Consider the following 22747-nt stretch of genomic DNA (forward strand, 5'->3'; position numbering starts at 1 on the left):
GACACAAAAACCCAGAGAAAAGTATAAGATGGAAAGAGGCCTGACCAGAGAACTGGGAGGGGAACTATGATAGCAAGGGAGATGTGTGAGCTAAGATCTAAGTGGAAGAGTGCTTGCAGGCTAAAGTATGGAGTTACATGTGAAAGGATGGAAATGCAGGTAGTGTACCTGGCATACAGTAATAAAGATAAGAGGGTGGAATTTATCTCTCTCTGCAGTGGCAGGGACTGAACCTCATGTCTTTTGCACATTAAGCAAACACTATACCACTGAGCTACATCTGGGACCTCTACCCACCCCCACTCCCAGTTGTTGCTTATAATGTATATTTAGGCTTAAATTCAGGGCCTCACACACTCCTTTGGCTTTTTCTACTCAAGGTCACTGCACTACCACTTGAGCCACACATCCATTTCTGGCTTTTTGCTGATTATTTGCAAGCAAGGGTTTCAGACTTTGCGGCCTACATTCGCTTAGCACCACTGTCCTCATTTCTCAGCCTCCTGAGTGGCTAAGATTATAGGTATGAGCCACTGATTTGATATCAAGCTAAATATCACAGATTCTTAGGAACACCAGTAAATGCCATACAGTTTTCTCCTTAACTACATCATATTCAAGTAGTTATTTCAAAGGCAATTAATAATCCTACCTTTACTTCAATGGTCTATTTCTTGTATTGTTGTAGGTTACCATTTGGGGAAAGGGGGGTTTTGTTTATAGCTCACAATGTCTGTATGAAACTATTTCTAACTTCAGGAATGTGAAATGTTTACCATAGCCACACTTATTTTTCAGTTGCAAATGTATTCCTAAAGCAAGTATTGCCTTTCACTGTGAAATCACAGAAGAGCTAGGTGTTTTGCAAGTCAATTCAGGAGAAAAACAGAAAAGTTGGTTAAACCCAATTTAGGAAAGTTTAGGCTCAGCAGGCCTAAATACAGAGAGCCAACTACTCACCCTCCAGGGTCTGGCACTGTAATGTCAACAGAGGCAAACAAAGGGACCCAAAGGACCAGAGGGGAGATTAGGGGTCCCAACAAAAATTGGGCCACTGGTCTCTTCTAAGAACCCGCATGGAGGGGACACATACCAGGCTAGTACTAGGTCATTCCTGGCCACTTGCTCTTTTCTACTGAACCAAGACTTACAAACAGAACAGCTTTATTACTAAAAAGCACTATTTTGAAACAAAAAGCTGAAAGCTGGGTATCACACACAAGGACAGTGCAAAATGCTTACACCACAGACAGGTCCTGTTTGTCAGATGACAACCTTCAGGTCTCTGGATTTGGCTAATGAGGCTGGACAGCAGGAAGGATGGGATTGCCTGTACACTCTCTTGTGATGAAACTAAGTTTCCAGCGCAAAGTGCTAGTGACTTTACTTGGTAATTACCAACACACCAAAAACAGCATTTTGTAAGGCCAGTGCCAAGCTTTGCGGAATGCCTCTGAACTAGATTAAACCACAAGACTAGTAATTAAACTAACTTTATATGGGAGAACTCTCTTGCTCAAACTTGAGCAATCCTGCTCACTTCAGGAAGGCAATTTTTGCACAAAAGTGGAAACAGACAACTTCTGAGCCTCAGTTTCAGCTCAAATACCATGGCTGGCAGCCTCTGCTCACTCAGCTACAAGATCAGGATACCAGCTACTTCCACACGCCTTTAAGGGAATTAAGATTATGAAGTAATGTGAAGATAAAAAAAGTACTAAATCCCAGTCTTGATCATCTGCAGGCTTTTTAATAGGCTGCTTCTGTAATAGCAAACAAGTCTCTACCATTGTATTCACCTAGACATTTTAGTAACAGTCACTGCCATAGTACCAAAAGACTAGACAGCCTGTTGAAAGGCTGCTTGGCATCTTGTCAACATGGCAAGCGTCTGCATCCTGTTACAGACTGCAGGAGCCTAAAACCTCAGAAAGATGATTTCTTTCAGATTGACCTATAGTAGGCCACATGACAATACTGCTTATTTCTTATAGCTGGTAATGAATTGGTAAACACAATATGTATAAGATTCTGTGTTTCCTGCACAACTGCAGAGTGAGCATCTTAAATGCAATTAACAAATCAGCATGTGCATTCCTAAACACTACAAATGCCTAAATAAAAATTGTTACCCATTAAGATCAATTCCTAAATCAGACACTATACTAATAGTTGCAAAGGTTCAATTATGGGGGTACTTTTGCCATCAATGGACCATGGAAGTCATTTAGGGAAGGCAGGTTTGCTTGAAGTAGGCTCAATTTTTAAAAATTAATTCTGATAATTACTGAGGTCATCTGTAGCTCCCAGGTTACAAAAACAAACAAACAAAAACCCAAACAAAATAAAAACCCAATGCATTCCTGGGAGTAGGAGCTCTATAAATGTTGGGCTGAATGTCTAAACAAGTCAATTAAAGATTCTCTAAAAAGTGATTGATAGGAGTTGTTACACATCACAAAGAACAATTACACTCCTTCAGGATGAACTGAGAAAAGAACAGAAGAAACCAACTGTCTCCTTGTTGTGTCTATGGGATAAAATTTCTAGGGACGATATTGTATAAAAAGTTCATAAGCACCTTACCTTACATAACTCCAGGTAAAAATGAAAGCAATGTGCTCTAAAAACACAAGTTAGCCGATAGTTCAAAGTGGATGAAGCTGTGATTATGAGTGATTACAATGCTGATTTCAAAACTCAAATGAATATTTTGAATAAAGTATTTCTTAATATGGATGGGCAAGAATAACATTCATTTAATCTATTTACGTGTATATTAATGGAACTACTTTAAGTATATATTTATCTCTCCATATCCCCTGAAAGTTTAATTATTCAAGATATATAGAGATCGATAGATATAAAATGTATGAGGTGGCATATTGATCAAGATGCTTTGTACTCATAAACTGATATGTTGAATGGTAACTCTTTTGTATAGCTAATTAAAGATAATACACTCCTCTGTATATCACCTAACCAACAAAATTAAATAAAAAAGAACATATAATGGAAAAAATAGTACAAACATAATTTAAGAATAAGTTAAATAAAATGCGCGGAATATTTTTTGAAATCTTCTCATTGAAAATGTTCAGCACCTTTATTTGATGTATTAGAGCTAGGCATAGGAAATTTTGGTAATATTCCTTTACAATATGGTGGTAGAAGACTATAAATAACAAATATCCAGACCCTCTGAAAGTTTCACAATTATTCTGAACAAAGTTTCAAAGTGTTTAAGTTTTATAATCATTAGGATAAAACACAGATACAGGGCTGGGGATATGGCCTAGTGGCAAGAAGGTTTGCCTCCTATACATGAAGCCCTGGGTTCAATTCCCCAGCACCACATATATAGAAAATGGCCAGAAGTGGCGCTGTGGCTCAAGTGGCAGAGTGCTAGCCTTGAGCAAAAAGAAGCCAGGGACAGTGCTCAGGCCCTGAGTCTAAGCCCAGGACTGGCAAAAACAAAACAAAACAAAACAAAAAACACAGATACAAAAAATGGAGACAGGACCATACATATGATCAGAAAATGAATTCATGGGCTCCCCCTTATTTTGTGGTGTTGGAGATGGAACACCGAGTCTTGTATGTGCTAGGCAAGTGATATCCCTAGATGGCTTCTCCTTAAAAACAGAGCTCAGCATATCTCCTCAAAGATGGTGCCTTCTAATCTCATTCACAACATGGTCATCCTGGATTTTTGCATTTATTAGGATAGGTTTTCTGCAGGTGGCTGGAATTGGCATAAAGATGTCCTATAGATGACAGCAGGACATATTCTCTAGGTGTAGAAATAAAGATCAATTTCATTGAGAAGAACAAATAGTTACTAGTTTAGGAGATGAGAAAGTAATCAAATAATGACTGAAAATAAAATTACCTTGTAAATGCCAAAAAAGCCCAGGTCTCGCACAACAGACAAAGCACTGACCCGAGGACCGGTGGTGATTTCTCCAGCCACTTGCAAACGGATCTTGACAATTTCTAAAGGATTTGTGAAGATCACCTGGGAGCCTCCTGCCTAAAGAGAAAAAGGAAAGATTTGGGGTCAAAACTAGCATATGCTAAGGTGGGTCAAAAATAGAGTACTTATACAGGTGCTGGTGACTCATACATATAATCCTAGCTCTCCAGGGGCTGAGATCTGAGGATAGTGGTTCAAAGCTAACTCAGGTAAGAAAGTCTGTGAGATTCTTATTTCCAATGAACTTCCAAACAGTCAGAAGTGGAGGTATGGCTCAAGTGGAAAAACAATAGCCTTGAGCAAAAAAGCTCGATGATAGTGTCCATGTCCTTGGGTTCAAGCCCCAGGATGGGCACAGGTACACAAGTGCGTGTGCGCACACACACACACACACACACACACACACACACACACACACACACAGAGTTTTATCCTTAAGAGTCTGTAGTTTCAACTCCTATCAACTAAAATAGCTGAATGTAAATTGATCAAAATACAATCACTGCTTAGAAAGTCTTGTATACGAAAGCTCCAACTCTTAATATGCAAGTTGAAAGAGGGCAAAGATCAGAGGACAGCGTCTATTGGCCTCATAGTAAAATGACAAAAGATTCTTTGGGAATCTTTGGGGGCTGAGAATGTAGCTCAGTCTAGAGTACTTGCTTGGCATGTGTAAGGCCCTGGGTTCTAGCACCAGGACCAGGGGAAAAAAAAATCCTTGATATACAGGTATCTACCACCATAAACATCAAAACCAAGCATACAAAGGTAGTGATAAAACAACTAGTATTAAAATAAAGAGACATAGACCTGCTTCTTACAATAAGAAGGAAAGAGTAAGACAGATGCTCTCAAATGATGGATTTCATGATTTTGGCAATGAATCAAAAATTGCTTGAAAACGGGCAAACTTTGATAAATTTTTTTTAACTGGGTGGATCATCAAGTACTATTTTATGGGATTATTCTTTTAATATCATTCCCATGTTACCTGTATATAGAATTATCTTTTCATATAAGATAAATGGTATGTCAAAGTAGTAAAAATATACATTAAGTCAATTAAGGCCCAAACTTTGAACAGTGTGTGTTACTTCATTCCAGCAATGGCTGGGTGCCATACCTCCAAGATCAGCACAATCTTTAAAGTGTACCATACTGGAAATGTTAAGCCCGCCATTTAAAAGCTAAGCCTATATTTATAAAGAGCCATTATATTTATTCTTCGTATACTTCAACTTGTTCCTTGCCACCAATATACTGAAATTTTGGGTCAACCTAACAATTCAGAATTTTTAAATGCATGGATGTCACTACGGTCAAGCTGAAGTTACAGTACTGACATTTCACAGCTCAGTAGATACCATCATGGCAACATGAACAATTTGGGTCAACATAATTCAAAACTACTTCATGGTAGAGTCTCTACTTCTATTGATGGGCCCTCACAAAAGAATCTGAACACCAAACAAAGCCAACAACAAAGATGATCTTTGGTGTATTGTTTACGATAGCTCTAAATAAAGAATTATAAACAATATAAATATTCAAAGGTAAAGAATGGGTTAAATTAATTTAAGTCCATACATTGAAGTATTATGCAGCCAATAAAAATACCATGGGAAACGTTCATAATTTCCTCCAAAGTCTAAACTCTCATACGTTTAAGATGCTTGTACCCTTTTCTATAACATGCTCTACCACCAGAGCAGTATGTGAAACAGATGTTTCAGGAAGACTGTGGTGATACCAAGAAAAAGATATAGACCCATAACCTCTGGTGGACTCAGAAAGAATAAGGTGTCAAAGATGAAACAACCAGTCCTTTGGAGATGGCTGGAAGGAAATGTGAGACACCAAGGCACCAGGAGGAGATGCTTATCATCCATCACATGTGGTGTCTGTGTATCACCATAGTTTGATTGCTGAGCAGCACACTGCTTGCTGCGCTTCCAACTCCTGGCCTATTATCCATTCACAGTACCTTAGCCATGTTTCTCCTTTGCAGAGATCAAAGACAGCTGAGTAGGCAGAATAGGCAGACAACGAACAGGAATACCTATTGTGCACAAAGTCTTTGTGTCCCTCATCACTTGCGAGCTCTGGCTGTGTGAAGATACTGATGTTTTTGTGAGTGCAATTTTGTCATAAATCATTTCCCTAGGACTTTATAAAACCTGTGGCAAGTATGACAGGGGGAGAGGGAGCCTTTCCATATTGTGCTCAGTCTGGGATATTGTATTTGCAGTGGGGACACTAACTTCTCTACACGTTTCCTTCCATTGCTTTTGTTAGTGAATCCCTCTAAGAAAGAAACATATACCTGTTACAGTCTTACTTCTTCAAATTCATCACTCATTCACATATTTGTTCTTCAAACATTTAGAAGTGATCAGCTTTAAAGTTTGTTCTAGCAACAGCAATGATACAAGATGCCTGAGAAAGACTTGTGTTCTCAAGGAATTTGAAGTAATATTAGAAGTAATGGATATTCACTGAACATTAACATCATGGACTACTTGGGTAATGCTTTGTACATTGTGTGTGTGTGTGTGTGTGTGTGTGTGTGTGTGTGTGTGTGTATTCCGTCAATTTAAAATATGTTTTAACTTAAGAATAAACTGAGGCATAGAAAGATCAGAACAACTATTATGGGCTGAAAATAGTTGAATGCCTGTCTCCCATTCTCCAAGCTTCGCAATGTGACCTATGTTTATAGAGATGGAGCTTTATAGCAAAGGGAATTAAGTTAAAGCAGTCCTTAAGGTAAACCCTAATGCAGTCTCACTGGTAATCTTACATGCAGAGGAAATTACATAGAGACATATAAGGTGCAGAGAAAAGACCGTGTAAGGACACAAAGGGAAAGTAGCCAGGAGGGAAGCCAAAGAAAAAGCAGCTCTGTCAACATCTTGATTTTGGACTTCTAGCCTCCAGACATGTCAGAAGACAAACATCAGTTGTTGAAACCACCATCTGTGGTACTTCATTTTGGCATCACCAGCAGTTCGTCCAAGACAATAACTACAGAAAGTAGTTATTCTACTATAGGAAGTGGGGGAAGGATGGGGAAGAAATGATGAAAAGTGTGATATTGCCAAAATTCATTTTATTCTTAAACTGATTTGTTGTATGTTAACTCCGTTGTACAACTAAAGACAATAAAAACATAATAAAAAAAACAAATATAGGAAATGGTGCATGAGAAAAGACAATTACCACTGCAAGAGCTATGGTCTAGAGAAAGCAGGGTAATGCTTCAACAGAGGACAATACCTCTCTTAGTGGGGATGTTGTGGGAAATGGCAAAGCACTGAAGATAAAGGGCTAGCTGGCAAATGAAATGGGCTTAAGACTTAGGTAGTCTAGGCAGCATTAGCACAAAAGCAGTGACCAGGGTATACCAAATGAAGTAGACACAGTGCCACATATGTCAAGTAAAATTTAATGAGGATAATAATTATGATGAGATTTACTTCATCCATCATCTACTGAGCACCTACGATGTACATGGCGCTGTATACTTTTTGGTTAGATTCTCATAATATCCTAAGGTAGACAATAATATCATCCTGATTTTGTAAGTAAGCAAAGTAAACTAAGGTTAAGAGGAGTAAGGAACTTATTTAAATTGCCCATAGTCACAGAGCTAGAAAGGTAGAACATGGATTGTAAATGGAAGGTGTGAGGCTGGGAATATGGCCTAGTGGCAAGAGCACTTGCCTCATATATATGAAGCCCTGGGTTCAATTCCCCAGCACCACATATATAGAAAACAGCCAGAAGTGGCACTGTGGCTCAAGTGGCAGAATGCTAGCCATGAGCAGAAAGAAGCCAGGCACAGGGCTTAGGCCCTGAGTTCAAGCCCCAGGACTGGCCAAAAAAAAAAAAAAAAAAAAGTCTAAATGGAAGCTGCTGGAAGCCAGAGCCTAGGCACTTCTTCCCCCTGGCAGCATGAAAGTCTGACCAGAGGCCTTCTAGATGGCATAGAGTAGATATGAAAGATGGTAGCCAGTCAACAGTAAGGTTGTAGAGCTAAATCATGGAACGTTAATGACACTATCTTACAAGAACAAGCTGCATTATTATTTAATCATCAAGCAAATTATTTGTCATTAAGATTGTTTTACTTCCAAATCTTTCCAATAGAAAGCAATATTATTATTATTACAAAAAAAAAGAACAAGCTGCATAATGGATGGATGTGGTCCTAGTGAATTTGTGTGGATGGAGCTGGTCACATGGCTAACAGAATGGTCAGATTGTTGTCCAAGCCTCCAGGAGGACTGTAGATGAAGAACGGTTCACTGTTATGTGGATTCTTACCCCGGCTATTCCCATGTGCTAAACAAGAGCATACAACTGCCAACAATACTTACACTCAACACTCCTATCTGCCATACATTGGAATGGCAAACTTTTTTAATGAGCTGGAACTGGATATTCAGAAACAAAAAGAAAAATAAAAACTCCTTTTTAGAGGAGAAAGATGGAACAGATACATGTACGTATGTGTACACACACACACACACACACACACACACACACACACCCTACACATTAACCTGTTTTTTGATAAGTAACATCAGTAAGGAATAATGTGAGATTGTACTGAATCAAAATGAAGCCAAACATTATTGCTTACTTTCAACATAGCAGGTACTATGCTAAACTTTTTAGACACAGTATCTCTCTTGTGTCCCCAATCATGCTGACAATAAGCTCTATTATTCCTGTGTTAAGCGAGATGAGGAAGTAAATTCTGTCCATAGAAAAGGCAGAATTTGAACCCAGATTTGTCTGATTTCAAACCTAGGTTGGGAAAGTTTATGCTGACTGCAAAGGCACTGGGTTTTGAAACAGATTTATTTTTAGTGCCCCCCCCGCCTTTGTTTGAATAGAGTATTTGCCACTATGTGTGATAAGCCTAATCATGACTTTGTGAGCCTCTCTATCAACACAATAAATAAGTAATTGAGACATTAGTACATAAAGAAATATGGAAGAGATTTCTTTTTAGGTAAATATAACTGATTTCCATCAGATGTATCAATGTTTCCTTTGTAGAGGAAGTCAGCCAGACAAGTGAGCATTAAAATCCCCAAATCATCATGCCAAGTCTGAATCCTCAGGCCACACTATAGACTTCGAAATGTGTAACTAGTGACAATTTAGATTTTATTCAAAATGATCGTAGTAATTTGCTTGGCCTAATTATAGCTGTTGAGGTAGTTTAAGATAGGAGCAATGAGCTGCTGGAAGCAGATGGTTCATACCTCTGATTCTAGCTACCCGAGGAGGCTGAGATCTGAGGACTGTGGTTTGAAATTAGCCTGGGAAGACAAATCTGAGAGATATTTATCTCCAGTTAAGCAGCAAAAAGCCACAAGTGGAGTTAGGCTGAAGTGATGGAACACCAGTCGTGAGCAGAAAAAGCTAAGCCTAAGTGTGAGGCCCTGAGTTCAAGTTCTAGTACCAGTGTACACATACATACCCACCCCCACACAGAGATAGGAGCTATTGGTCCCTTGCCTGTCTACATACAAACCAGAGTTCATGATATTTTTGGTTGTTGAGATTTCTATCTGAAGCCTATAATCTTCATAAACTCACCTTTGTATGCAAGAGAGGAGGGCTCAGAGCAACTGGAAAGGGAAATGGGCTGTGAAAGCTACTAGTATGTCAGCATGAAGCCCAAGAACCTAGCTACTCAAAAGAATAAGGCTCTAGGAACACAAAGCAGCATCGTTTCCAAATGCTCTAATTTTTCACATGATATAGTACTCACAGCTCAAAGTAAAATTATAGGGTTTTTTTTGCTCCTAACACTCCCTCTGAAATGAGCTATCAGATAGATAGTCTGAAAAGAACCTAAAATGAAGCTTCTATCACAGCTTCTTTCAATGTCCAGATGCTCCTGGAAGCTTGAGTCCTTGTCTTCCTCATAATTTTGCAACCAAAAATTCTCTTGCTAAACCCCTTAATTATTTACCTCACCATAGACACTTCTGAACTCAACACAGGGAACTCTATGTTGGGAAGTGTTCTACCTATTTCTTAAAAAAAAACACACACAAAAAAAACAGTAACAATAGTATTTCAAAAATACAAATATTAGAAAGGCAATATAATCCTACTACCCTGCTTCATGTTTTTCTAAGTACTTCAAGAATAACGAGCTTCACTAAACTAAAGGTACAACAGGAGTGGAAAATTAAGATTTACAGCCACATATACCTTGAAAATGACACTTCAAGACAAGTTATTCATTATCATAACCATAAGAAACTTCAGCAGGCTAAATATGTTATACTACCTAAAGCATCAGTTCAGAAACTCCAGTTCCTTTAACTCTACAACCTATTTTCTTTCATCTGTAAAAACAAACGATTCCACAGTGCTTCTTCATTAAATGAAATATGAAATAGTACCTTCAAATACTCTTTTTTAGACTCTGAGGAGTCAAGTCAGAAAACTCTGAAGATGAAAACTATTCCTTCTTATGATTTTCCTACCAAACCATTCTAACCAACAGTCTTGCAAACTCTTAGAGGATACTATACTGTAGCACACATAACCAGGGTCACAATTGGTCCACTGGCCACAGAAAATATAGCAGCTTCCTTTTTTAACACAGAGTAATTTCTGCTGTTTTAAAGTAAAAGCATTAAATATAACCATAATTTAATCACCTTCTCTTAATTTGAATTCACATGGTAGATACTTATAACTACTTAAAAAATTAAGTGGCAAAATGTATATGAAGAATTTGTATCTTGATATTTTAATTAGGCTCAATTGAATGTACTCAGATTTAAAGTGCTTTTCACAAATGACATGTGCTAAGAATATCTAATTGCACACTGATATTCTAAAATATGTGCTTATATGTGTCAAAAATAGATTAATATGAAGTTACAGAATATGACTTCAAAAAACAAAAAGTCAAATATTTTATTTTGAATATTTGGATACAAACAAAATTGTAACTACAATTAAGTAAATGCCTAATGATTTATGTTCCATTAAAACGAATATATATGCAATGATTACAGTATTTGATATTGAATAAATTAGAAAATAAAGATTTCTTAAGAAATCGAAACTTCAATTTACTTTCCATTTCTATTCTTACCAATTCAATTTTAGATAAAGGCATTAAAATAATTGATAACACAAGTACTATTATTGTATGTAAGAATCACAGGTATAAATTGTGAATAGTAGTGGATGGACTAGATTAATGTGTATTACTCAGTAACAGTCCACTACTATGGAAAGTGTTGAAGGCATTCAGCAACCTCCCAAAGAAGATGGCCCTGTGAGGTAACATGAGGTCAAAAGCCATTCATTCTATGTGGCTCTGAAAGGATGTGTATGGGACCCAGTGCTCTCCCAAGATACACTGTCATCTTCTGTAATCAGAAACTTAAGTTCCCATCCGAGCTGACAAGAGTATCTTTCCTAAACCTTCCTTTTTATGAGCTAAATTGTATCTATAGAAAACACATACATTTAAGTCCTAACTCCAAGTTCCTTAAGATGGAGACTGTATTTTGTAACAGGGCCTTTAAGAAAGCAATTATTCCAGGAGATAGTGACTTATGCCTGTGATCCTAGCAACTCAGGAGGCTGAGACTTGGAAGGTTTGAAACCAGCTTGTATGGAAAAGTCCTTGAAACTCTATCTCCAATTAACCAGCAAAATGCCAGACTGAAGGTGTGGTTCAAATAATAGAATACCAGCTGTGTGCAAGGCCCTGAGTTCAAGCCAGGTATTGGCAGAAAATATAATAAAGAAAAAGAAAAGGAAAGGAAAGGAAAGAAAAAAAGAAGTAATAAAATAAAATAAGGTCACTAGGACTGGTGTCCTTATAAGAAGAAATTAGGATACAGACAACACCCAGACTGAGGAATGATGCTGTGCGAACAGAATTGCCATGTGCAAACAAGGAGAGCAGCCCCAGGAGAAACCAGTCCTGCCAATCTCTCAATCTTGGACCCTCAGTGAGACATAAATTTTAGTATTGGTTATGGCAGACCTAGTAAACCAATCACTGAGACTACAACTAGATATATACTTCATTAAACATAAAGCAATATACAATTTTTCTCCTTTGATTTGGTATGTAAGTAAAACTTGGAAAAAAAGAATTAAATAGATTCTTACTGTTTAATTATGCCTGTGTCCTAGTCTCAATTTTTCAACCACATGATAGGCAGAAAACAGCTATTCTGTTTACACATTTTATAAATATTAAGTTTCATATTTTTCAGCTTCATAGGGTTTGAATAGGCCTATAGGAACCTGGCCAAGAAACCAAAGCAGAAGCTATTTGACTGACATTAAAAAGCAATTAAGTTACAGACTTGTCAAATATGTTAACATTTGGAGTCTGCTTGTTATACATGTCTATTTTGACTACTACCACCAGAATCATTTAATGCTTTACAGACTTTCGATGTAGACCTAAAGTATGAAGGGTATGACCCGATCTTTCTTCAAATTTTCCTATCATAACAAATCCCTCCTCTATTTATTAGAAATCCAGAATGATGGTCCCAGAGTCAAAAATACTGAGATTTTAATAGAGAGGGGAGAGCAAGGAAAACAGAAAAATGCTCTCTGGCTGTCTGTGTGGCTATAGTAATGTTGGACTTTCCCTTACTAAGACAATGTATCATCTGAGTTTCCAAAGGCAGCAGTAGCCAGACAGGTTATGCCTAAATGTCTTAGTTTGTCTAGATTGCTACAACAATGTGTCAGCATTGTTGACAGCAGACAAACATTGTAGACAGCAGAGAAACATCATCAGTTCTAGTTGCTGGATATCCACAGTAAGGGTATCAGCACACTTGGTTCATGAATACCATCTTCCCCCTATGTCCTTACATGGTCCAAGTGAAGACAGTGCTCTGCGAGATCCCTTTTATAAAGGGATTGCTCTGCTTTCATGGTCCACATTATCTCCCCCCAAATCCTAACACAATCACATTGGGTTTAAGTTTTGACATAAATTATGTAGGGAAGTAAACAGTAAATCTACAGCCTTCAGAAACATTTCTAATCATCAGGCCCTCCCTCCCTCCTTCCCTCCCTGGTCCTTCCTTCCTTCCTTCCTTCCTTCCTTCCTTCCTTCCTTCCTTCCTTCCTTCCTTCCTTCCTTCCTTCCTTCCTTCCTTCCTTCTTCCTTCCTTCCTTCCTTCCTCCCTCCCTCCCTCCCTTCCTTCCTTCCCATCTGTCTTCCTTTCTTTTTTCTTTTAATAGTCAGTCCATGCAGTATCATCTGGCGAAAGCTTGTCCCTGAGGCAGGCTGCCAGTGGAACTCTATTCCAGGCCAAAACCGTAGTCCCATCCCCTAGAAAGCTTTTTAGGGTGAACCATGGTGGAACTACCTCCTCTGCTTCTCAGAAATCTCCAAATTTGGATATTGCCATGGTTGTCTTCCCCCCTCCCCCCTGCTGCCCCAATCTTTGGCTCTTTTTAAAAACCTCTCTTTTATATGATTCCCTCATGGTTTTAACATGATAATTTCACAAGTTAACCATTCAATAAAATATTTTCTCCTTAAAACATAAGCCACAATAAATAAACTATACCAAATGTCGCCATGTTATTATCTTTATCCTGTTTTTAAGGTTCTGAATATATTTGGGATTACTTATTTGCCATTTTTAGAAATAAAGTCAAAATAAACAGGCATTTAAAAGGCTGGTTCTATTACTGAGTGCTCATGGTTGGCATAAACTCGTGAGAAGCATACTGAGATCCACATATGTAGATATGCTTACATCTATATCAGGAGGCCTATCAATTTTGCCATTACTACCTTGCCTGAAGTAACTTCATTGGTCATCTGTTTCTGAGCAACTAGTACATCGTATATAAGAAATTACCCTACCTTCCCAATTCTGTAACTGCCTCATCAACAACACCTTTTAGTCAAACACTTATTCATTCAATAGATACTTTTTGAACTTTTCCAAGGTACAATGGTAGGCGTAGACCAATCACAGTGAGATGGGGGATTCTTTCTTCAGTATTTACGTGTCCTAGTTTAGTCAGTATTTACTAAAGATCCAAGGGATGCAATTAGCTGACAACACATAGTTATAATGAAAGATCTTCTCAAGTGACTGTTTTTTTTTTTTAAACGAAGACAACAGCTCATACATACATAACACCTGATACAGTCTCTAAAGTTTCAAGTCAATAGGAGTTGATGGACGGTGTAAACATAAAATAAGAATCTGTATAAGACGGTCTTCTTATAGTTTGGAAGATATACAGAAAATCCTCATAAGAATAGTCAAATAAAAACAAATACTCAAAAAGTAATGTTTTGAGGGCTGGGAATATGACCTAGTGGCAAGAGTGCTTGCCTCGTATACATGAAGCCTTAGGTTTGATTCCCCAGCACCACATATATAGAAAATGGTCAGAAATGGCGCTGCGGCTCAAGTGGCTGAGTGCTAGCCTTGAGCAAAAGGAAGGGACAGTGCCAGGGACAGTGCTCAGGCCCTGAGTCCAAGCCCCAGGACTGGAAAAAGAAAAAGTAATGTATAAGATTTGTTATTAAACTACAAATGGACTATATAAAGATGTAAGCATTTTAAAAAATAAAATTATTTCCATAGTATCATCTTTTTTACTTTACATATCACACAAGAACAACTTCAAGTTAATGACTGAGCCTTAAGCCATCCTACATTTATGAACCGAATATGTGTAGAGACTTGTAAGTGAAAGAAGAATTCTGCTTTAAGAAAACTGCACTGTGAGGCCAGCTCTCCACAGGAACCCTGGGAAGAGCAAGATCACAAAAGTAGGACTTAAATCCTCTTCAGGCAATCTCCCTCACCAGCTTTGATTGCCTGAGCCTATGTGTTCATTACACAAGGGCATTTTCTCCCTGGTTTGATATGATTGGTTCTGAAATCTCAAGGGACTTCAAGCTCAATCCTAAGGAATATGGCTTTGGGTATATTTTATGATGAAAGTACCCACACTATTATTCAGGGCACACTTACAGAATTCAGAGCTAAAAACAAAACAGCACAGGACAAGTTTGAAGACAATTACAGGTGGTGGAAAAAAAAGAAACTATTGAGCACAGTCATTTCAATCTAGGTGGGGTCATGACTCAAAGTTGTCATTGACCTTCCATCTGAAATATGGTTTGTCAATCAAATTTCCTATCTTAGTAGTAGATGAATGAAAAATAAAACACAAATGGGCTAATTACCTGGGGCTAGTGCAGGAGATGAGCAGAGACTGAAAGGTCCTACTGTAATCCTGGCTACTAAGGAGGGTGCAATCAGGATCAAGGTTCAAAACCAGTTCTGGCAGACAAATCCAAGAGACTATTGTTTCCAATTAACAAACAAAAATCAGCAGTGGAGGTATGGTTTAAGTGGTAGAGCATCAGCTGTAAGCAGAAAATGCCAAGGCCTTGGGGCTGGGATTTAGTGCAGTGGAGTGCTTGAATAATAAGTGAAAGGCCTTGAGTTTTGTCCTCAGCACCAGAAGGAAAAAGGAGCCCAAAACAGTGCAAGGCCCTGAGTTCTCAAGACCCAATATAAGAACAGAGAAAGGGAAGAAAGAAAGAAAGGAAGGGAAGGAGGAAAGGAGTAGGAAAGAAGGAAGATATGTAGGTAGGTGGAAGGAGAGGAAGGAAGGAGAGAAAAAGGAAGGGAAGGGGAAAGAAGGGAAGGGAAGAGATGAGATGCAAAGCTACTGTGAGAGAGATCAAGTAGGCCAAAAGGAGAAAATGGGGAGAGGGTAGTAAGTTCCCAGAATCGCTGCATTCCCAAGAGCCTTTAGTCGCATGTCATGAATGTAAATCTTTTTTTTTTTTTTTTTAACTGCTAGTTTAGAGCGCTTTGTAACCACAAGCAACCTAGGAAGATTAATGGGTTCCAGAATCAGCAACAGGCTCACATGGAAGACCTGGAGCTGGTTCAGAAGGCTTCCCAAGGTAGAAGAAGATGATGCTCTCATCTTACAACACTGCTTTCTGAATTGTCTACTGGTTAAGAGGTATTTTGCTGTTATTCCTATTAAGAAGGAGAGCTAATTTTAATCCTTGTGAATGTGGGCTGACTGTTGTATCTGACTAAGTGAAGTAGAAATCTTTGTTCAGGATATGTGTGTGCGTGTGCACTCCCCCCCCCTGCCCCGCCCCTGCCACATACCAGTACTGGGATTTGAACTCAGGCCCTCAGGTACTTGCTCAGCTTTTCATTGGCAGTCTACCATCTGAGGCTTGCTTCCATTTTAGTTTTTTTTTTTTTTTTTTTTTTTTGGTGGGGGGAGGGAGACTGGTAAACTGAGCATCTGAGCCACAGATTTATCTACCCTGGTTGTTTTTGAACTGAGATCCTCAGATCTAAGCCTCCTGAGTAGCTATGATTACTGGTGAATGGCTCTGTCCAGACATGTTAAGAAGCCTGCTCTCAGGTAGCTCCCTTTCAGAACCAGGCTCCAGTAGTTTGCAAGGTCTCAGCCACTCAGAGAAACTATAGTAGGTGCTCTAAACCACAGTTACACTGCTGGCTGCTGACAGCGAGCATTGTGGCTTGCCATACAAACGAGCTCCCTTCTGTCTATACCAGGTTGGTAAAGATCCAGTCAACCTAGATAACCTTGAGATGGTAACAAATTGTTGCCAGAAGCTAGTAGGTATTAAAATGATTTTTCTTTTCTTTTCTTCTTTTGTGCAGTAGTATATAATCAAAATACCTCTTCACTTCAAAACTGCTTCCTATTAGAAGGTAAACTCTAGGAACAATACTGACATGATAAAAGGACATTTGGAGCCAGGTGCAGTGGTTCACACCTGTAAACCTAGCTACTTGGGAGGTAGGGGAAGATCACAATTTGAGGCCAGCCCAGACAAAAGATGCTATCTCAACCAAACACAAAGCTGGAGCACAGCTGGGTAAGGTGGCTCAAGCTTATAGATAACTAGGAGGCAGAGATTGAGGAATCATGCTTTGAGGCCACCTAGGGTATAGAAGTTGACAAGAAATTCCATTTCAACCAATGGCTAGACACAGTGCATTCCTGTCATCAATACCAACATGAGGAGCACAAATAAGAAGATTGCAACCCAGATAGGCATGGGCATCAAGTGTGACTCTATCTCAAAAATAACCCCTACGAAATAGGTTAAAAGGGGGGCTGATGTGGGAGAGGACACACCTAGTAAAGTACAAGGCCCAGAGTTCAATTCCAGTATATTATGCAGAAAACATAAACAGGAAGACTGCAGTTCAGCTTAAGGAGAAATGTGAGACCTTATCTGAAAAAAAAAAAAAAACTATAGCAAAAAGGTTTGGGGCATGGCTTAAGTGGTGATACACCTACAAGTACAAGCTCCTGAATTCAACTTTGGAAGGAGGGAAGGAAGGAAGGGAGGGAGAGAAGGGAAAGAAAAAGGAAAGAAAAGGTAAAAAAGAAAAAATAAGAGAAGAGAAGGATACTCTGTTACTCAAAAGAAGAAATGAGAAATCAACTGATGGTTAGAAACTGATGAGTAAGTAGAATTATACATGAGCTCAGAGGCTGGGGGTGTATATGGCTCAGTAGTAGAGCATACTTCCTTGGGTTCAATCCAAATCTCCAGCATTATGGTTTAAATTTGAAATGTTACCTTAATACTCATGTTTTAAAGACTTGATCGCTAACAGTAGACATCTGGAAAGTGATTGGACCTGAGTGCTGTAACCTCATCAGTGGATTTATTCATTGGTACACTCATAATCTAATGACATCATTGGGAGGTGGTAGAAGCTAAGCGGGCCTAATAGGAGAGTGCCCTGAAAAGGTGTATAGTGTCCTGGCTTCCTCTACCCTGCTTCCTAGCAACCATGAGGAAAGCGGCTTTCCTTTACCATCCACTTCTCTCATGGTGTTTCTGCCTTGCCACAGGCTTAAAAGCAGTGGTGCCAGCCTACAATGAAACTATGAGCCAAAAAGAAATCTGTTATCCTTTCAGTTGTTATTCTCAAGTATTCTGAGAATTAATACATTCAGTGTTGCAAAAAAGAAAAGATCAGAGACTTCTAAGTCCTCAAGATAGCTGAAGTCCATAGCCAGACTCCAAAAACTCTCCCTTCCTCTAAGGTAACTGTGTGTGATTACATTCTATTCCCTTCAAATAGCCTACATGAAACACATATTTTCATAAACTTTAAAATACATATATCCAAAGTTAACAAAGAGATACTAGGAGAGAAAGAAGATTAGCACTGGTCATGTTTTAACTATTAGATACTTTCTCACTTAATCATCACCATGATCACGAAAGGTAAGAGTAATGGGTTAAAGATGGCTTTAAGAGCTTTGCCATTTTCTCTATTCAGAATAAGAACATATTTCCCTGCCACTGAGTCTGCTTATTTAACAAATATGATGTGGCAAAATTGATTCCAGGTACCACACTGTGCTCTCAGGCCTCTTTTGAGTAGGGTAGACAACAAGTGTAAGAAAGTCCAACTGGCCAGTGGGGAAGACCAGCTGAATGAGACCCCTCTACCCCCAGGCATTAGCCTGAGCATCCTTATAAGAGGAAAAGGGCTTTCCAGCAACCCCAGCAGTCCAGATGAAATGATATGAAATATGGAGAACTATCCAATCACTATGAAGAGAAACAAATTATTATTTTAAGCCACTATTTCTTAGATAACAGATAACTGAAAGTTATCTCCTTTCGCAGATAAAAAAATTAAGGCTCATCTAAAGCAATTATGTACTCTAATCCCTGACTCACAGCTGATAGATGAAGGCTTTAACTGGAAATGCCTTAAAGACCAAAGTCTTTGCATAGGAAATGCTTGCTATTATATGTAATCATTTAAATTATTACCATTCTCATAAAGGTTTATTTTATAAATTAAACAAACCCTACTTTGTTTGTTTGTTTTGTTTTTTGCTGGTCCTGGGGCTTGAACTCAGGGCCTGAGCACTATCCCTGGTTTCTTTTTGCTCAAGGCTAGCACTCTATCACTTGAGCCATGGTGCCACTTCCAGCTTTTTTCTATATATATATGTGGTGCTGAGGAATCGAACCCAGGGCTTCATGTATATGAGGCAAGCACTTTACCACTAGACCATATTCCCAGCCCAACAAACCCTACTTTGTAATTCTCCAAAATTAGACCTCCAAAAAGTAGAAGAGAGCATTTTACTTTGTAAAATGATGTCTTTCTAAATCCACTCTATTTTTGATGACTTGGGAATCACTATCATTATAGACTGAAAAGACAGAAGGTAAATTTTATTAAGAATGAAAAGGGGTATACCTAACATCAGAAAAAAAAAGATATATATGGACTTGTAACCAGATCCACCAGTAGTAAACTGAAGATTTTAAGAGATCATTTAAAAAATTATAAAGAATAAAGGTTTCATTAGTTCGCGGTTCAGAGTGTTGGAAGTCCAAGACAAACTCATTTTTAAGAGGTGTTTTGGCTTCAAATTTTTTCATTTAGCAAATGTTTACTAGGAGCCTGCCAGTTGCCATGTTAATCCAAGGTCCTTGGGACATGCCAATGAATGAAAAGATTCCTTCCCCTGAGGTGTTTGTCTTTTATAATGAAACACAGAAAGCAAGAGGTAGACAAATTGTACAGATTGAAAACTGGCAAGAGCTATGAGAGAGGGAGGAGAGAGAAAAAGAAAGACAGAAATGAGGTAGGACCCGTAGCATGGGAAACAGAGAGTATGTTTGCATTGGGGAAGGTTAAAAAATTTTAAATTTACTCCGAATTGGGTATAAGTTTAAATTTTAAGACTGAAGAAATGACTAAAGTCTAGGGAAAATCCTCAAGTTACTAAAAACTGGCTGTTCCAACCATAGGTGACAGGCCTATTCATTCACACATGTAGCAGCGGTTTGATTACAACTATGCCACATTACAATATGTAAGGAAGGTATGTATTGAAATGAAAATCAAGTTTATCTCAGGGTTGGTTTATCTCTGGGTATGAAGAAGAGAAAAGCAATTGGGACAGACACATGAGGAACCTCATTTTCAGGTTGGTGGTACATTTGTATCTGCATCTTTCATGTTTTCCAAAACTTAAAAAAAAAAACAAAAAACACAACTGAATGTAATGTTAAAAAGATGAATCATAAGAATCTGCACTAATAATGACATCCAGTGATACACATATATAATCTTAGTAACTGATACTGAGGCAGAAAGATCCTGTGTTCAAGGCCAGCTTGTGGCTACATAGGAAGTTACAGGCCAACACGGGCAAGACTGTAGTATCTCAAAACAAAAGACAACTGATGCTTCACTATACAAACAAGCATTAAAAAGTTTCCTGCATATGAGAATTGGTACAATAGGGAAAACAGAAGAAGATAACAGCTGTGGTATGCTATTTGCCAGGAAAAACAATTAAAATTACTGCTCATTCCATGTTTTCCCAATGGTGACACTCTTACCCATCTCTTTCAGAACTAGTGTTGTGAATTTACCAATGATTTTCCCACTCAGAATGAATATAAATATCCATAAGCAGTAAGTATATTCACACAGGCATACATAGCTATGGATCACAGTAGAAAATAGGATGCAATATTAAAATGTGGTTCAAAAGCATGTTCACTTATTTTCAAAAATTATCCCTTTTCTATTGGCAGGTAAGTAACTTTTACGAAATATGAGCTTTACAAGCAGAGGTTCATATGTTGTAGACATCGCTTGTCTGGTGAATACTAATTTTAATGACAAATTCATCATCATCCTTATATTTCTCCCTTAAACCCAATTCTGATCTGGGTGCTAGTGGCTAACTTCTTATATCCTAACTATTCAGGAAGCTGCTAGCAGCTGGTTTAAAATCAACCCCAAAAGTTTCTAAGACTCTATCTCCAATTAAGTAACGAAAAGCTGGGCTGGAGGTACACTTCAAATGGTTGAGTGCCAGTCAAGAACAAGAACGTTGAGTGAGAATGTAAGGCACTGAGTTCAAGTCCTGGTACCACGTAAAAAAACAAAACAAAACAAAAAAACGAAACTAAACCAACCCCAAATCCTAAATATGGTGCCCTTGCTTTTCTTAGCTAGTCTTCTTATTAACATCAAAGAATCAAAATAAATGATCCCAGACTCCCCATGATTTTTAACCCTTTATTTCCATTGGCTGTACAAAAGACAGAAAACTGTAACCTATAAATCATATGGTATTACACAGATATTTTCTATTTTTTAACAGGAAACAATCACAGCATACCCAGAGGTAATATGCCAATTATTAAATCACTGGAAACCTAATTGAGAATGAGGTGTAACCACAGACTCTCTTCCCCTCTGCTATATTTGCTGCAATGCTCTACTGTCACTAACATAGTATTAATTGTCTCTCCTTGCAGAGGTTGGGCTCCTAATCCCCTAAAGGGGAAGGGTAAAAAGAAAGAGCAGTATATGTATGTTTAGTACAAGGAAGCTAGAGGGCCCAGGTCCCTGTCAGAACTCCTGCAACTATAAGCTTATTTTAGAATGCAGAAATCTACTCAGAGAGAAAGTACAACCACAAAGAACTCTTTCAGACATCAAGTTTATAAACCTCAGCGTTAGCATCTAGTTTAGCCTTGTCTGAACTCTGCTGAACATATCACTACTGTTAAATGTAAATGCACAAAAATGTTCAGAAAACAAGTTCAATTTTAGACAGGATTATAAAATGAAATGAGAAATCTCAATCTAAAAAAAAAAGAGCTTAAAAATAAGGTCAGATTTACACTTTTGTATGTGTCAGATATGGTTATGTCAAAAAGAACAAGGAATGGGTTAAAATTGATTCCTGTTAAGAACTCATGACTGTTTTCCTCCAAATGTACTACCACTTTCATTTTTCTAAAAAGAATAATAAATAAAGCAAGACTGTGTGGCTAAGCACTATGAAGTTATAAAGTTAAGAGACAAGAATCTCCTAGCATATTTTCCCTGTTTTTGTAAAAGTCAGATTATAAAACAGAAAAGGCCTTGTTCAAAGAAAGAACCGGCTTTGGTTGTGAGTGTGTAAGTCACCCATGTGTACAAGCTTTCAGTAATAATGAAGCAAGGTGAGCTCCCCAGGGACTTGAAAGTCATCGCCCAGCAATGCTTGGCTGAACTAAGCTGCTCATTTGACACAGACTCACAAAACCCTTTGTATTTCCAGTTGGATAGAGCAGGCTGTGGAACATAAGTTTTCTAAGTACACACACTGGTTATGATTAAGGAAAGTTTTGCTAAGCCTATAAGGATAGACACTACTGCTATTTAGCATGCATGTGCAAGCACATGTGCGCATGTACACACACGTGCACACACACACACACACACAGAAGATGGAAATCTGCCAGGTGCTGGTGCTTCACACCTGTAATTCTAGTTACTCAGAAGGTGGGATGTGAAAATCATGATTTGAAGCCAGCCCAGGTAGGAAAGTCTATAAGACTTTATCTCCAATTAACCACCAAAAAGCTGGAAGTGGAGCAGTGAGTGGTTCAAGTGGTGGAACATTACCTTGAGCTTAAAGCTAAGGAACAGGGCCCAGACTGAGTTCAAGACCCAGTTCTGGCAAAGGAAAGAAGGAAGGAAGGGAGACAGGAAGGGAGGGAGGGAGGGAGGAAGGAAGGATGGTTGGTTATACCCTTCTATTTAGAGATATAAAGACTCCTCAAGGCTGAATACTTCCTGCAGGACTGCTTACCTGAATGTAAGCTCTTACTTCGTAAAGCAATGACTGAAGGAAAGAGGAGCAAAAGAG

At 38.4% G+C, this 22747-nt stretch overlaps 1 protein-coding gene across 1 annotated transcript in view; it reads right to left on the bottom strand.

Moving 5' to 3' along the window:
• Window positions 1-22747, bottom strand: part of Slc25a13 (solute carrier family 25 member 13) — a 178651-nt gene that overhangs the window by 19519 nt on the left and 136385 nt on the right. Inside the window, exon 14 of the mRNA XM_048340063.1 lies at window positions 3893-4033. Coding sequence (XP_048196020.1) covers window positions 3893-4033 — 141 coding nt within the window. The remainder of the gene's footprint in view (window positions 1-3892; window positions 4034-22747) is intronic.

The sequence above is a fragment of the Perognathus longimembris genome, chromosome 2 (genome assembly GCF_023159225.1).
Source record: "Perognathus longimembris pacificus isolate PPM17 chromosome 2, ASM2315922v1, whole genome shotgun sequence".
In the NCBI taxonomy this organism is placed as follows: domain Eukaryota; kingdom Metazoa; phylum Chordata; class Mammalia; order Rodentia; family Heteromyidae; genus Perognathus; species Perognathus longimembris.